Below are 16,010 nucleotides of genomic sequence, written 5' to 3'. Positions count from 1 at the left end.
ACACCCATGGTGGCACCGCTGCTGGCAGGGGCCACGCCCCCCCTGTGGCCCCACTGAGGTGACATTTAGGGACTGTTACAGGCTGGGAATTTCCATCCAGCCTGTGCTGCTCCAAATCCTGGGAATTTTCTGAGGTTCAGAATGCCCAGGCACGTCAGGGCTCAGCCGGATGTCATTGTCACCATCACTGTCACTGGTGCCAGGTGGGAGGGTGGGAATTTGGGACACGGCTTTGGAGCTGCCGAGGGCCTGGAGCTTCTGTGTGCATGAGCTTTTCCCGTTGGCAGCGCTTCCATGGAATCCGCGATCCCAGCGGGAATTCCGCACTTGGCTTTGTGACCTCCGCGTGAGCCGTAGGGACATGGGAAAAACATTGGAAAAAAGCTTGGAGCACCCTGGGATAGTGGGATGTGTCCCTGCCCATGGAATGGGATGAGCTTTAAGGTCTTTCCGAGCCATTCCGTGATTCCATGGATCAGGACACGATCCAGAGGCTCCACCCGTGTCCTACCCCTGGCACTGTCCAGTCCCCTCTTCCCAAATCCCAGCACAGATCCTGGGATGGGCTGGAGAGAGAGAGAGAGACTGGGAGGGAGGATGGGAATGGAGGGGATCCAGGATTGTCATTTCCCTTCCCACCACTGGGATTTTACCAAGGAAATGCCTGGGAATGCCACTCAGAGAAGCTCCAATCCTGCTCCAATCCCACAGCCTCTGGAATTGTCCAAGGTTGGACAAGGCTTGGAATGATCTGGGATAGTGGGAAGTGTCTCTGGATGCACCTGGATGGGCTTTAAAGTCCCTTCCCACCCCAACCATTCCATAATTCTATGATTCCATTAAAAAACCTCTCACTTTTTCTCTCTGTCTCTCCACACTAAAACCCGTGGGAATCTCCACCCTCATTCCCATCTCCATCCCTTTTCCATGCTCCTCTTCCAACCTTTCCCAACCTCTCTCCCTCTCTTTGTGCCTCAGATGAGTTTCCTGTTCCCGTGAAGCCTCTGAAACCCTCGGACCGTACGTTCCCAGTAACATCCCAGTTTTCCAGCACCTCCTGGGACTGGTTGTACTGGTTCCGCTCTCTGGACTGGGGGAGGATCAGCTGGGATGAGTTGGGCACCTTGGGAAAAGGGAATGGCTCCGTTTTGGGGATTCCTGGGATTCTGTCATGTCCGGAATGTGGAGCCAGCCGGGCGCACGGAGCTCAGGGCAGGATTCCCGCTCAAAATTCCATAAAAACAAGTGGTTCTCCTCATGGAATCACAGGATTGGAAAATCCCTCCGATCCATTGGCTGCCAAGGCAAATCCATATCCATGTCCCCAAGTGCCACATCCACAGGGATGTTCAATCCCTCCAGGGATGGGGACAGGCCTTTCCAGGAAGGAATTTTCCCGAAAATCCAACCCAAACTTCCCTTGGCACATCCTGAGGCTCTTCCCTCTCTTCTGTCACTCTTACTCTTCTCTGAACCCTCTCTGACCCTGCCCTTTTCCATGGGGATTTTCCTGGGATTGGGAATTCCCAGGATTCAGCGCCACATCCTCCTATCTTTCTCCTGCTCCAAGGTGAGGTTGTGGGATTCCAAATGGGTGAAAATTCCAGGATTTTGGTGTCCTCCAGCTGTGTGATCCCTGTGATTCTACAGCAAGTGTGACACATTCCCAAGGTGCCTCCAGGAATCCCTAATCCCTCTTTTCCCTGCCATTCCCAGTGGATGACGGGCTGGGATTCCTGCCGACCTTCGGGCCCTGCTACATCAACCTGTACGGCAGCCCCCGGGAATTCACCGGATTTCCCGATCCCTACGAGACGCTCAATTTGGGAAAGGTGACATCGGCTGCTTCCCAGCACATCCCAAAATAACCCTCCAGCTCCTCTTTTCCCAAAGAAAAAAAAAGCTGCTTCTAATCCAACCTGGCTTTGTCATCAGGAGCCTGCGCTGCGTTTCCCGCTCCCGGCAATTCCCGCTAATGCCTCCCGATCCTGCTCTGCTCCCAAAATTCCACCTTGGAAGTGCCGGCTGGAATTCTTTGCCTGAGCTCGGTGCTTGCAGTGGAGCTCCTTGGAAGCAAAGGCAGAGCTCGGTCTCGGGAAGGGAATTTCGGTATCCTGACGCCTGTTCCTGGTCTATCCCAAGGGCGAGGGGGTCGCGTATCGGGGCCGGATCCTGGTGGAGCTGGAGACCAAACTGGTGGAGCACATGGAGCAGAAGGTGGAGGAGATTCCTGCCGATGACATCCTGAGGGTGGAGGTATTGGAATTTCTGGAAAATCTCTGGGATTGGCACGTGGGATGCTATGGAGGGGATGTCAGCCATGGGTGGAGGTTTTCCCATGGTCCATGAGCTCCTGGATTGGGTTTCCTGCTGGATTTCCACCCCAAAGTGCCCAGGTTGATCCATCTGAGTTGGTCATGGTGGGCATGGAATGGTGGGATCATGGAATAGTTTGGGTGGGAATGGACTTTGAAGCTGACCTTGTTCCATGGACAATGAGAAATCTCTGATCCCAGGTGGATCCAATCCCAGTGTCCAGTCCAGCCTGGCCTTGGGTGCTGCCAGGGATCCAGGATGAGCCCCAGCAAATGTGGGAATTGCAGCCCAGGCAGGAATTCCTTGCCAAGATCCCAGCCCAATCTCCCCTTTCCCACTGGAAGCCATTCCCTGGCTCCTGGCCCTGCAGCCCTTGGCCCCAGTCCCTCTCCAGCTCTCCTGGAGCCCCTGCAGGGACTCTCAGCATTCCCTGGGTTTTGCCCTTCTCCAGGGGAACATTCCCAGCTCTCCTGGAGCTCCTTTAGACTTGTCAAGGTCTCCCATGACATTGTGGGAGATTTCCCTTCATTCCGGCTCTCTCAGATTTCCTCCTTTGGCTCCTTTTCCATGAGGAATTGCAGCCTCCTCTTCCATCTGTTTTTCCTAAAATTCCCCCAAAATTCCTGTGCTGCAAAGTTTGTCTTTCCCCCTGCAAGTAGATTCCCATCCCAGGATCACTGAGGTTGGAAAAGCTCTCCAAGGTCATCAAGTCCGAGCTGTGCCCGATTCCCACCTCGGCACTGAAAGCCACATCCAGGAATTCTTTGGAAACCTCCAGGGATGAGGATTCCAAACCTCCCTGGGTGCTCCCAATCCTTTACTGCCCTTTCCATGAGGAAATTCCTGCTGCTGTCCAGCCTGAGCTGATCCTGGCACAGCCTGAGGCTGTTCCCTCTTTTCCTGTTATTCCCTGGGATCAGAGCCCATCTTCTACCTGGTTCCAACATTCCAGGGAGTTGTAGAGGGCCAGAAGGTCCCTCTGGATCCCTGTTTTTACCAGACTGAACCCCTTTCCCATCTCCCTCAGCTTTCCCTGGTTCTCCAAACCATTCCCATCTCCCTCAGCTTTTCCTGGTTCTCCAGTCCCTTCCCAGCTCCCTCAGCTTTTCCTGGTTCTCCAGACCATTCCCACCTCCCTCAGCTTTTCCTGGTTCTCCAGACCATTCCCATCTCCCTCAGCTTTTCCTGGGTCTCCAGACCATTCCCACCTCCCTCAGCTTTTCCCTGTTCTCCAGACCATTCCCACCTCCCTCAGCCGCTCCTCAGGATTTACCCTCCCGCCTCTCCTGGCTCAGCCTCCTGGAGATCATCAGCAGCATCTCCTCCACTTCCAATTCCCATCCGTATTCCAGAAATACCTGCGTCGACGGAAATATTCCCTCTTTGCCGCCTTCTACTCGGCCACGATGCTCCAGGGCGTGGACGGCGCCATCCAGTTCGAGGTCAGCATCGGGAATTACGGCAACAAGTTCGACACCACCTGCCTGCCCCTGGCCTCCACCACCCAGTACAGCCGGGCTGTCTTCGATGGTGAGCATGGCACGGATCCCATCCTTTGGGATGATCCGAACCCGGCTGGCGGGAGAGAATCCCGGAATTATGGAATGGTTTGGGTTGGGAGGGGCTTGAAGGTTGTTTGGTTTTGTGGGTAGGGGAGCGTTCTGCTGTCCCAGGTGGATCCAAGTCCATCCCAACCTGGCCTTGGGTGCTGCCAGGGATCCAGGATCAGCCCCAGCAAATGTGGGAATTGCAGCCCAGGCAGGAATTCCTTGCCAAGATCCCAGCCCAATCTCCCCTTTCCCACTGGAAGCCATTCCCTGGCTCCTGTCCCTGCAGCCCTTGGCCCCAGTCCCTCTCCAGCTCTCCTGGAGCCCCTGCAGGGACTCTCAGCATTCCCTGCATTTTGCCCTTCTCCAGGGGAACATTCCCAGCTCTCTCCAGAATCCTGGAATGGCTTGGGTTGGAAATTACCTTAAATCCAGTCCCATCCCACCCCATCCATGTTGAGGACAGCTCCCACCATCCCAGGTGGATCCAATCCCAATGTCTAACCTGGCCTTGGGCACTTCCAGGGGTCCAGGGGAAGCCAGAGGTTGTGTCCAGGTGATCCTGCTGAAGGTGTCCCTGCTTGGACCAGACAATTCCAGAGGGTTTTCCCACCTCAGCCATTGGGAATTTGTGTCTGGGAAGGAGCAGGGAAGCCGAAACTTCTCTCAGCTCCATGAGGTGGTTTTTGGGAGCAGCTTTCCCTGGCCTTTTCCTGGCTCCCATCCTCATCCCACCAGGAATGTTGAGCTGGTTTCTGGCATCCCTGCCAGAGCCGTGGAGTCAGATCCCATCGGATCTCGGTGACATCTTAAGGATTTGCACAGCACCATTCCCACCTTTCTCCCAAACACCTTCAGTGGCGAATTCCCATCCCAATCCTGCTCTTCCCCTTCATCCCCGGCTCCCAAGGGGTGGATCCCGTTATCCTGAGGTGACACGGTGCTGTCCCCCAGGTTGTCACTACTATTACCTGCCCTGGGGGAACGTGAAGCCGGTGGTGGTGCTCTCCTCCTACTGGGAGGACATCAGCCACCGCATGGACGCCCAGAACCTCCTGCTCCACGGAGCCGAGCGGCTGGTGAGTGCCCGGGAACATCTTGGGAACATCCCTGGGGACACCGGGAGGGGACAGAGGCCACCTGCGGGTGGGGAGTGTCTGGTGACATGGATTCAGTGTGTTTGCTGGAGGAGGAGCTTCATGGAGTCACAGAATCTTGGAATGGGTTGGGTGGGAAGGGATCTTAAATCCCATCCTATTCCCACCCATCCCACTGTCCCAGCAGGATCCAACCTGGTCTTGGGAATTCCCAGGGATCCAGGGACAGCCCCAGCAAATGTGGGAATTGCAGCCCAGGCAGGAATTCCTTGCCAAGATCCCAGCCCAATCTCCCCTTTCCCACTGGAAGCCATTCCCTGGCTCCTGGCCCTGCAGCCCTTGGCCCCAGTCCCTCTCCAGCTCTCCTGGAGCCCCTGCAGGGACTCTCAGCATTCCCTGCATTTTGCTCTTCTCCAGGGGAACATTCCCAGCTTTCCCAGAGCAGAGGGGCTCCAGAATCCTGGAATGGTTTGGGTTTGGAGAAACCTTAAATCCCATCCCATTCCATGTTCAGGGATTTGATCTGCCTGCCACGATACCAGGTTGCTCCAAGCCCTGTCCGACCTGGAGACAATTCCAGGGATCCAGGGGCCATCCTTCAGCTCCTGAGTGATTTCTCACATTTCCTGACAGATTTCCCTCTTGGTTCCCCTGGATCTCCAAAAACTTGGATGCAGATCCCTGGCGGAACCCAGAGTGGAATCTCTGATCCCAGGGAGCTTCCTCAACCCCTTGCTGGAAATGTCCTGGAAGCGGGATGGGATTCCAGGTGATTCTGTAACTCCTGATCCCCATTTTTCCTGCAGGAAGCAAACCTGGAGAAGGTCCTGGTGGCCCTGAAATCCAACCGCTCTCCAACAGAGCTGGAGGCCCTGGGATCCCAACTGCTCGATGACGTCATCGCTGACTGCAGGTATTCGGGAATTCGGGATGGGAAACCTTTCCTGACCTTTCTTCTTGATCTTGTAAGGAACCACTGCCTCCACCCCTCTTCTCCTTTTCCTGACTTTTTTCCCTCCTTTTTTCTCCCTTTTCCCCACTTTTCCTTCTCTTTTCCCAGTTTTCCTCCTTTTTTTCTCCTCCAATTTTCCTCCCTTTTCCCCCCCCTTTTCCTCCTTCTCCCTTTTATCCCTTTTTAGTTCCTTTTCCTGCCTTTTCCCACCTTTTTTCTTTTTATTCTAATTTCTCCTCTCCTTTCCCCCTTTTCCTGCCTTTTCCCAGTTTCCTTTTATTCATTTTTTCCCTTTTTTTCCAGTTTTTCCTTTTCACTCTTTTTTCCGCTCTCCCCTTTTCCTTTTTTTTTTTGCTTTTTTCTTTTCTTCCTTCCCCTTTTTTATATTTCTTTCTTTTCCCTCTTTTATTCCCTTCTTTTCCCTTCTTTCTCCCTTTTATTTTTTTCCTTTTCTCCCATTTTCCCCTATTCCCCTTTCCCTTTTTTGTTTTTCCCCTTTTTTCAGTTTTTTCCCTTTTTCCTCCACTTCCCCCCTTTTTTCATTTCCCCTCTTTTTTCCCTTGTTTCCCTTTTCCTCTCTTCCCCTTTTTTCCATTTTTTTATTTTTCCTGGTTTTTTCCTATTTTTGTTTTTTCCCCCATTTCCCCCCTTTTTTGCCTTTTTTCCTTTTTTCCCCCCTTTTTCTCCTTTCCACTATTTTTTTCGTTTTTTCTCCTCCCTCTCCCTCCCTTTTCCCCCTTTTTCCCGCTTTTTCCCGCTTTTCCCACCTTTTCCCTTCTCATTCTCCCTCACTCCAAATCCCCATCCCTGGAAGTGTCCAAGACCAGGCTGGACAGGGCTTGGAGTAACCTGGGATAGTGGAAGATCCCAAACCATTCCATAATTCCATGTTCTCCCGATTTACCTGCAATAAAAACTGGGATTTACAGATCCCAGTCCCAATTCCCGAGGTGGGAATGTCTCATCCTCAAAAATCTCATTTCCAAACTTCTCCAGGGCCTAAAAATAAATTTATCTTTCTCTCCATCTATTTTTTCCGGAGGAAATCCTGATTTTCAGCTCAGAAGCCGGGAACAGGAAGTTCGTTTATAGCAGCGGATCCATAAATCCTCGAATTTTACAGGAAAACCTCCCAGTTTGGCACCTGATCCATTTTTCCAGGAGCTGGGATCAATGGATATTAAAATGTGGGTGGGGCTCATTCCCATCCTGATTCCAGGGGCAATCCCGGCTCTTTTGCTCTTCCTGTTCCCAAATATCTTTGGTGGTTTCTCAATTCCTTGGAAACTCGCTGAAAATATGGAGAAACCGTTAAAAAGGGCCGGAAAATCCCACAAGAAGCTGGATCAGCTATTGGGGCTGGATTTGGGATGGGTTAATGACCATTAACGATGATTAATGACAATTAATGGCCTTTAATGATCATTAATGATCTTAAATGATCATTGGTAACCATTAGTGATCATTAATAACCATTAATCACCATTAATGATGACTGGTGACCATTAATGACCATTAATGATGATGACTGACCATTAATCACCTTTAATGGTCATCAATGATCATGAATGATGATTGGTGACCATTAGTGACCATTAATCACCATTAATGACTTTTAATGATCATTGCTGACCATTTATGACCTTTAATGATCATTAATGAATTTAAACGATGACTGTTGAACATTAATGATCCTTAATGACCTTTAATGATGACTAGTGTCCATTAATGACCTTTAATAATTTTTAATGACCATTAACAACCATCAGTGATGATTGATGACTATTAGTGATCATTAATGACTATTAATCACCATTAATGATCACTGTTGACCTTTAATGAACGTTAATGATGATTGGTGACCATTAGTGACCATTAATAATCATTAACCACCATAAATGACCTTTAGTGATCATTGCTGACCTTTAATGATCATTAATGAACTTAAATGATGACTGGTGAACTTTAATGATGATTAATGAACTTAAGTGATGACTGGTGACCATTAATGATGATTGGTGACCATTAGTGACCATTACAGGCCTTTAATCATCATTAATGATGATTGGTGACCATTAATGATGATTAATGACAACTAACAACCCTTAATGATCCTTAATGGCCTTCAAGGTCCATCCCGATCTAACTCAATCTCTGATTCCCACCTATCCCTGCAGCCTGAAGCTTCCCGATGTCCTGGGGAAGGCATCCAGCACCCACCTGGATCAGAACCTTTTCCGCTTCCGGAGCACCCACCTGGAGCAGATCCTGAAGGTGGCCCTGAGGCTCAAGCACGAGAATTCCAGCCTTTCCCAAATCCTGGATCAGGCTGAGGATTGGCTGTGCCGGCTCCGGGCCATGGCGGAGGAGGTGACACTTCCTGGTTTTCCCATTGGGGTTTTTGTGGGAAGTGGGACTGATGTTACATCCTGGCTCCCAAATCCATGGATTCTCCCATGGTTTGGCTGGAATAGTTGAGGTTGGTCTTGCTCATGGATGAATTGAGGTCAACTCATGAATAGGGAGCAGCCCTGGGAGAAGGACTTGGAATGTTGGTGGGTGGGAAACTCCATGTGCTCCAGGCTGATCCCACTGAAGGAAAAGGGGAATTCTGCCCCTCTGCTCTGGAGCCAGGCTGAGAGAGCTGGGAATGTTCCCCTGGAGAAGGGCAAAATGCAGGGAATGCGGAGAGTCCCTGCAGGGGCTCCAGGAGAGCTGGAGAGGGACTGGGGCCAAGGGCTGCAGGGCCAGGAGCCAGGGAATGGCTTCCAGTGGGAAAGGGGAGATTGGGCTGGGATCTTGGCAAGGAATTCCTGCCTGGGCTGCAATTCCCACATTTGCTGGGGCTGATCCCTGGATCCCTGGGAATGTCCAAGGCACAGCTGGACATTGGGATTTGATCCACCTGGAATAGTGGGAGTTGTCCCTGCCATGGAATGGGATTTAAGATCCCTCCCAACCCAAACCATTCCATGATTTCATGATCCCATTCTGGGCCGTGCTGGTGGATCCCTCCCAACGGAATCCTACGGATTTGTGTTTTCCAGCCCCAGAACAGCCTCCCAGACATCGTCATCTGGATGCTCCAGGGGGACAAACGTGTGGCCTTCGCCCGCATCCCGGCCCACCAGGTCCTGTATTCCCGGAACATCTCCAACTGCTGCGGCCGGAACTGCGGGAAGCTCCAGACCATTTTCCTCAAGGTACCTTTGGAAACGTGTCCAAGTGGAATCTTGATTTTTCGTTTCTCCACTAAAAATTAATAAAAAAGATGGAAAATCCAGCAGGGAAAGCTCAAATCCCAACACGACGTTCAGACCCACTTTCATGGAATCATGGAAAGCTTTGGGTTGGGAGAGACCTTAAATCCCAACAGTTCCACCCCATCCATGGACAGCTTCCATTATCCCAGATGGATCTGAGTCCATCCAACCTGGCCTTGGACAATTCCAGGGATCCAGAGGCAAGTCACAACTTCTCTGGGAATTGCAGCCCAGTTGAAACTGCAGGAAAAATTCCAAGTTGTGCTTCTGGTGGAGTCCAGCTCCATGGATCTGCAGCAGATTCCCTGGATATCTCCCTCTATCCTGCAATTCTAAGGCAGGGAAGATTTTTCCCAGTTTCTGATTTTTTTTTAGGAAAATCCATTTTATTTTTTTCATTTTTTAGTATTTTTCCAAATTTCCAACCCTTTGCCGCTCCGGAAAGTTTTGGCTGCTGCCTCCTCTCCCAAGCACTTTCCGAGCTTTTCCTATCTCTAAGGATATTTCAGGTCTGGAAAATATCTTCAGGTAGAAGGAAATATCTTCCAGCAGCAGGAAATTAGAATGGAACAAGTTAAAAAAAAAAAAAAAAGGAAATAAAATAAATGAAATAAAATCCCCGTTCCCAAACCCAGCTGGCACCAAAAATGAGCTCAAATCTCAAAACTGGGAATTTTCCTTATCCGTGATTTTCGGATGGAAAACCAGGAGCTCTCAGAGTGGGAAAAAGTGGATGGGATGGAGGGAAAAAGGGCAGGGAGGAAAAAATTCCTGGAGATTGTTCCTGGTTTTGCTGAAATTGTCAGTTGGGTTTGCTGTCCTGACCCTGGAGGGTGTCCCTGACCTTGTCCCTGTCCATGTCCCTGACCTTGTCCCTTTCCTTTTCCATGTCCTTGTCCCTGAGCTTGTTCATGTCCCTCTCCCTGTCCTTGACCTTGTCCTTGTCCCTTTCCTTTTCCATGTCCTTGTCCTTTTCCTTGAGCTTGTCCATGTTCCTCTTCCTATCCTTGAACCTGTCCCTGTCCCTCTCCCTGACCTTCTCCCTGGCCACGTCCTTGTCCCTCTCCGTGTTCCTGAACTTATCCCTGTCCCTGTCCTTGTCCTTGTCCTTTTCCCTGAGCTTGCCCATGTCCCTCTCCCTATTGTTGTCCCTTGTCCCTCTCCCTGTCCCTGTTCTTATCCCTGTCCTTGCCTATGGCTTTGTCCATGACCTTGTCCTTGTCCTTGTCCCTGTTCTTGTCCTTTTCCTTGTACTCATCCCTGTCCATGTCCCTCTCCCTCTCCCTGACCTTCTCCCTGTCCATGTCCCTGAACTTGTCCCTGTCCATGTCCTTGTCCCTGTTCATGTCCCTGAACTGTTCCCTGTCCTTTTCCCTGTTCCTGACCTTGTCCATGTCCTTTTCCCTACCCCTATCCTTGTCCCTGTCCCTGACCTTTCTGTGTCCTTGTCCCTGATCCTATCCCTGTCCCTGATCCTGTCCCTGATCCTGTCCCTGACCCTGATCCTATCCCTGATCTTGTTCCTGATCTTATCCCTGATCCTGTCTCTGATCCTATCCCTGATCCTGTCCCTGTCCCTGATCCAGTCCCTGATCCAGTCCCTGATCCTGTCCCTGATCCTGTCCCTGTCCCTGATTCTATTGCCGATCCTATCCCTGATCCTATCCCTGATCCTGTCCCTGATCCTGTCCTGGACCACTGGAATTTGAAGCTCCTCAAGGTCATCTGGGGACACATTTTAGGGATGTTGATGGTGGCATTGGGATAATCCCTAAGGTCTTTTCCAACCTCAATTCCACGATCCCAAAGCACTCCACCCACTCCTGACATTATCCCAACTGCTCCATGTCCCACCTGCCCCATCCAGGAACCTTCATTCCCACCCTTCCAACCTCCGAGAATTCCCATTAATCCCTTCCTGGGGATCTTTTCCTTGGCAGTACCCGCAGGAGGAGGTGATGGGGCCGCGGATCCCGGCGCAGATCCGGGTGCGGCTCTGGTTTGGATTGGCCGTGGATGAGAAGGAATTCAACCAATTCGCCGAGGGAAAACTCTCCGTCTTCGCCGAAACCGTGAGCATTCCCAAGGGATCCCCATCCTGGTGGGAAAAGGGGCTGGGCTGGACCTAAAACCTCATTGTTCCCTAAAAACTGTGGGAAGGAGGAGCTGTTTCCACCAGCTCAGCCTGGAATGCTGAGGGGAAAGTTGGGAATGAGCCATGGAGCTGCGTTGTCCCTGTCAATGGGAAAATCGGGATGCCATGGAATGGGTTGGGCTTTTCCCAGGAGGTCTGTCCCTCAGCAGGGATTATTCACGGGATTCTATGGGATTATTCATGGAATTCTGTTATTCTGACCCCAAATCCATCTTTTTTTTGGCTCTCCCAGTACGAGAACCAGACCAAGCTGGCACTGGTGGGGAACTGGGGCACCACCGGCCTCACTTATCCCAAATATTCCGATGTCACCGGCCGGATCAAGCTTCCCAAGGACAGCTTCCGGCCTTCCGTGGGATGGACCTGGGCTGGGGATTGGTTCGTCTGCCCGGAAAAGACGTGAGTGGGGCTTTTCCATTGGGAATTCCCGGGAATCCCAAAATCTGGGATTCCCCCGGGGTTCCTCGTCTGCGCTCATGGATGTGATTCCTTCTCATCCAAATCTTGGGATGCTCCAAAACTGAGGAGCTTTGGGGTGGGATTTTTCATCCTGGTTTGGATTTTTCCTGAGGGGAAACTTTGCTTGGAGAGGTGGGAAAAATTTGGGAGCGCCGAGGATGGCGCAGGAGGAAAGCGGGATGGAGAATTCCTGATTTTGGGTATTCCCGGGATTCAGGCTGTTGCACGATGTGGACGCCGGACACTTGAGCTTCGTGGAGGAGGTGTTTGAGAACCAGGTCCGGCTGCCCGGAGGGCAGTGGATCCACATGACCGATTTCTACACGGATGTGGTGAGGGAAAACTGGGAATTCTGGGAGCCGGTCTGGAATCCCAGGGGAAATTTAGGGATGGGTTTGAGGGTAAATTCCCTGTGTCCCACAGAATGGGGAGAAGGTCCTGCCCAAGGATGAGATCGAGTGTCCTCCAGGCTGGAAGTGGGAAGACGTGGAATGGGATACGGATCTCAACAGGGCTGTGGATGAGAAAGGTACCAAAGATGGAATTTTGGGATCCTGGGTTGGGGAATTTTGGGATCTGGGATTTGGGAAGTTTGGGATTTCTTTCTATGGTCCATGGATGAGAACATTCCCCTGGCTGTGGGAACTGGATCAGGAGAAGGGATCAGGCTCCGGGGGATCCTTTTCCTGTGTCTGTCCCTGGAGCTGTGGGATGGGAATTCTGGGAATTCTCAAAGGCAGTGCTGGGATAATCTGGGAATATCCTGATGGAAAGGAAATGGAAAACAGCAGGCTGGAGAGTGCTAGGATGGTTCCAAGGATTGGACTGATGGGAGGGAAGAGTCTCCAGGGTGGGATTTGGAGCCAAGAACACCAGGGATCCATCCCTGGGCATTCCAGAGGGATGGATTAGCCATCCAACAGGACGGAAATCCAGCTGGGAAATTTTGTGGGATTCAGCATTGAAGATTCCTGCTGGGAGCCAAGGTTGGGGGGGGAAGCTCTTCTCCCACCTCCACCAGCAATTCCCTTCTTCCCAAGGCTGGGAATACGGGATCACGATCCCGCCGGAGCGCAAGCCCAAGGCCTGGGTGCCGGCGGAGAAGATGTTCCACACCAACCGGCGCCGGCGCTGGGTGCGGCTCCGCCGGCGCGACCTGGAGCACATGGAAGCCATGAAAAAGGTAGGATGGGCTGGGAAAAGGTGCCACCGGATCGGGTGGGTGCCCAGCTTTGGCAGGATCTGCTTTTCCTTGGAGATTTGGGGAAGGATCGTCCCGGTTTCTGGTGGAAAACGCCACATTCCCAGGGGTGGGGAATGTTCCGGAGGATTGACCGGAATGTGGGGTGGGATGGGGAGATCCAGGAGAGTCCTGGAGTGTGGGAAAGGAGGGAGGGCCGATGTTCCCAGGTTGTCCCTATCCCGCTTCCCTCTAGATGGTGCCATTGGACCGGGAATGCCACTCCGGCTTCTCCGCCCCCTGCCGCTACCCAAGGCCACTTGTCTCCCTTCCCAGAAATTTTTTGGGATAATTGTAGTCACCATCACCCTGTTTGCTGTGGGTGTCACTGGGAGGGAGAAAAACCTCCCAGGGATTGGTGTGGATGATCCAGGGAGAAATTCCAGAGGTGGCAGAGCTGTGGGGGGGTTCGGGATGATGGCAAAGGGAAAAGTGGGATGGGAAGTGGATCTGCTGGATTTCCAGCTATCCCGCTCCAAGTGGGAATCAACCCAGGGATTGGTGAAGGGCTGCATTCACAGTGGTGGATCCAGCAGTGTTAATGGATTGGGAGAATCCAGCTCCATCCTGGGAAGTGCCCAAGGCCAGGCCGGACACTGGGGCTTGGAGCAACCTGGGATAGGGAAGTGTCCCTGCCCATGGATGGGGTGGGAATGGGATGGGATTGAAGGTCCCTCCCAACCCAAATCATTCCAGGATTTTGGCTCTGGAGCCAGGCCGGGAGAGCTGGGAATGTTCCCCTGGAAAAGGGCAAAATGCAGGGAATGCTGAGAGTCCCTGCAGGGGCTCCAGGAGAGCTGGAGAGGGACTGGGGCCAAGGGCTGCAGGGCCAGGAGCCAGGGAATGGCTTCCAGTGGGAAAGGGGAGATTGGGCTGGGATTTTGGCAAGGAATTCCTGCCTGGGCTGCAATTCCCAGATTTCCTCCAGCTGCCCCTGGATCCCTGGCAGTGCCCAAGGCTGGATTGGGATGGATTTGGATCCACCTGGGATGGTGGGAGCTGTCCCTGGGTTGGAATGGGATGGGATTTAAGGTCCCTTTCCCACTCCAAGCATTCCATGATTCCATGATGATCTCCAAGGCCTTTTCCAACCTTAACTAAATGACCTCAGAGATCTTTCCCAACCTCAAAATTTCTGTGACCCTCTAAACAATTCCATGACTCCATTCCTCGATTCCAACCCGGGGGAGACCCAGGGAAAACCTGGGGCGGAACAACCGTAGCCAACAACATCCCAAAAAACCTAAATCCACCTTCTGGGTCAATCCTGGAAAACCTGATCCCTGCGATCCCTGTCCGGCAGCACAAGCAGGAGGAGCTGGATGGGGACGGTTGGGAATACGCTTCCCTCTTCGGCTGGCGCTTCCACCTCCAGCAGCGCCGCTCCGACGCCTTCCGCCGGCGCCGCTGGAGACGCCGGATGGAGCCTCTGGAACGCACTGGCCCCGCTGCCGTTTTCGCCTTGGAAGGGGCTCTGGTAGGGAACAGCTTCTCCCATTCCCAAATTTCCACCTGGGAATGTTATCGGCCGCTCGTTATCGGCTGCTCGTTATCCACTTCCCGTTATCCGCCCTGTTGGTTCCCTGTTTTCCCTGTTTGTTCCTGGCTTTCTCCGCACTCTGGATTTCCCAATCCGCCGCTTTTCCAATGGTTCTGTGAAAGCCAAAGCAGCACAAAGCTCCCATTCTGTGTTTTTATGGAAGTTTTTCCTCTCCTCTTTGGCATTTTTTCCCTCCGTCTTTCCTTGCTCTGTTTTTCCCTCCAATCCAGAGTTGATCCCTTTGGGATAAAAGCGGTTCCATGGTGTTTTCCAAGAGCTGCTCCCATTTTGGGGGATCCTGGCTGCCCCTCACACCCAGAGCTCCTGGCAGGATTGTTCCCATCCCCCTTTTTCCCGTGGGATCTGCAAATGGGAATTCTCAGCCTTGGAAATCGCTCCTTTTCCCGCAAATATTCCAAGGCCAGAGGGGAATTAGGAGAACTCCAAGAGCTTTTCCAACCTAAATTTTAGGATTCTGAGAACGCTGGAAGCCCAGACTACTCTTGGGCGTCCCGGAGAATTCCTTCCCATGGGGAATCCGGGAGGCGATCCCAGCATTCCTGACTTTCTGTTGTTTTCCTTGCAGGGAGGAGTGACGGACGACAGGAGCGACGATGGAAAATCCGACGGAAAATCCGCGTCCACCCTGAGCTTTGGAGTCAACAGACCCACGATCTCCTGCATTTTTGACTGTAAGGATCCCAGGGGAGCAGGAAAGGCCTTTCCCATCCTTTTCCAAGGAAAAAGATGGAAAAAGAGAGATGGAAAAAGGGTGGAGAGGAGGACGGTGCTCATGGGAGCATCCACAGGCTCTGGGATCGGCGCTTGGGATACCCTGGGGGGATTAAGCCGGGATTATCTTGGATGGGAGGTTGGGAATGATGGAATACCTTTTCCATATCTGTTCCCTGGGATCTTTTCCATGTTTCCCTTTCTTCCGGCAGCCGGGAACAGATTCCACCTGCGCTGTTACCTGTACCAGGCGCGGGATCTCATAGCCATGGACAAGGACAGCTTCTCCGGTGAGTCTGGATCTGCACCGGCATGGAATTCCAGGATCAGAGGGATCATCCCATGGGCTGGGGCAATTCCCGCTATCCCAGCTGGATCCAAATCCATCCCAACCTGGCCTTGGGCATTCCCAGGGATCCAGGAGCAGCCCCAGCAAATGTGGGAATTGCAGCCCAGGCAGGAATTCCTTGCCAAGATCCCAGCCCAATCTCCCCTTTCCCACTGGAAGCCATTCCCTGGCTCCTGGCCCTGCAGCCCTTGGCCCCAGTCCCTCTCCAGCTCTCCCAGAGCCTGGAATGGGCTCCAAGGAATCTCTGGAGCTTTTTCTTCTCCAGGCTGGATATGATGGAGCACAGGGAGAAACTTCCATGGGATGTGCCTGGGGAAAATTCCAGAGGGTGACAGGATTTAATCAGGATCTTGGCACAGT

At 52.3% G+C, this 16,010-nt stretch overlaps 1 protein-coding gene across 19 annotated transcripts in view; it reads left to right on the top strand.

The window, feature by feature from the left end:
• The window catches only part of DYSF (dysferlin), a 74,085-nt gene that overhangs the window by 10,905 nt on the left and 47,170 nt on the right, over nt 1-16,010 (top strand). For 10 of the 19 annotated variants that reach the window (XM_086887933.1, XM_086887931.1, XM_086887928.1 and 7 more), the window contains 16 exons: nt 979-1,020; nt 1,717-1,832; nt 2,143-2,256; nt 3,669-3,846; nt 4,818-4,942; nt 5,767-5,873; nt 8,090-8,282; nt 8,960-9,115; nt 11,116-11,247; nt 11,563-11,729; nt 12,007-12,121; nt 12,213-12,318; nt 12,830-12,972; nt 14,333-14,506; nt 15,156-15,261; nt 15,514-15,591. In XM_086887933.1, coding sequence (XP_086744059.1) covers nt 979-1,020; nt 1,717-1,832; nt 2,143-2,256; nt 3,669-3,846; nt 4,818-4,942; nt 5,767-5,873; nt 8,090-8,282; nt 8,960-9,115; nt 11,116-11,247; nt 11,563-11,729; nt 12,007-12,121; nt 12,213-12,318; nt 12,830-12,972; nt 14,333-14,506; nt 15,156-15,261; nt 15,514-15,591 — 2,052 coding nt within the window. The remainder of the gene's footprint in view (nt 1-978; nt 1,021-1,716; nt 1,833-2,142; nt 2,257-3,668; nt 3,847-4,817; nt 4,943-5,766; nt 5,874-8,089; nt 8,283-8,959; nt 9,116-11,115; nt 11,248-11,562; nt 11,730-12,006; nt 12,122-12,212; nt 12,319-12,829; nt 12,973-14,332; nt 14,507-15,155; nt 15,262-15,513; nt 15,592-16,010) is intronic. The other 9 variants (XM_086887934.1, XM_086887932.1, XM_086887929.1 and 6 more) reach the window with 1 other exon arrangement.

Source organism: Cyanistes caeruleus, chromosome 5, assembly GCF_971803275.1.
Source record: "Cyanistes caeruleus chromosome 5, bCyaCae1.hap1.1, whole genome shotgun sequence".
NCBI classification, from domain to species: Eukaryota; Metazoa; Chordata; class Aves; order Passeriformes; family Paridae; genus Cyanistes; species Cyanistes caeruleus.
Note: the sequence above shows the minus strand (reverse complement) of the source record. Positions and strands in the feature narration are given on the sequence as shown.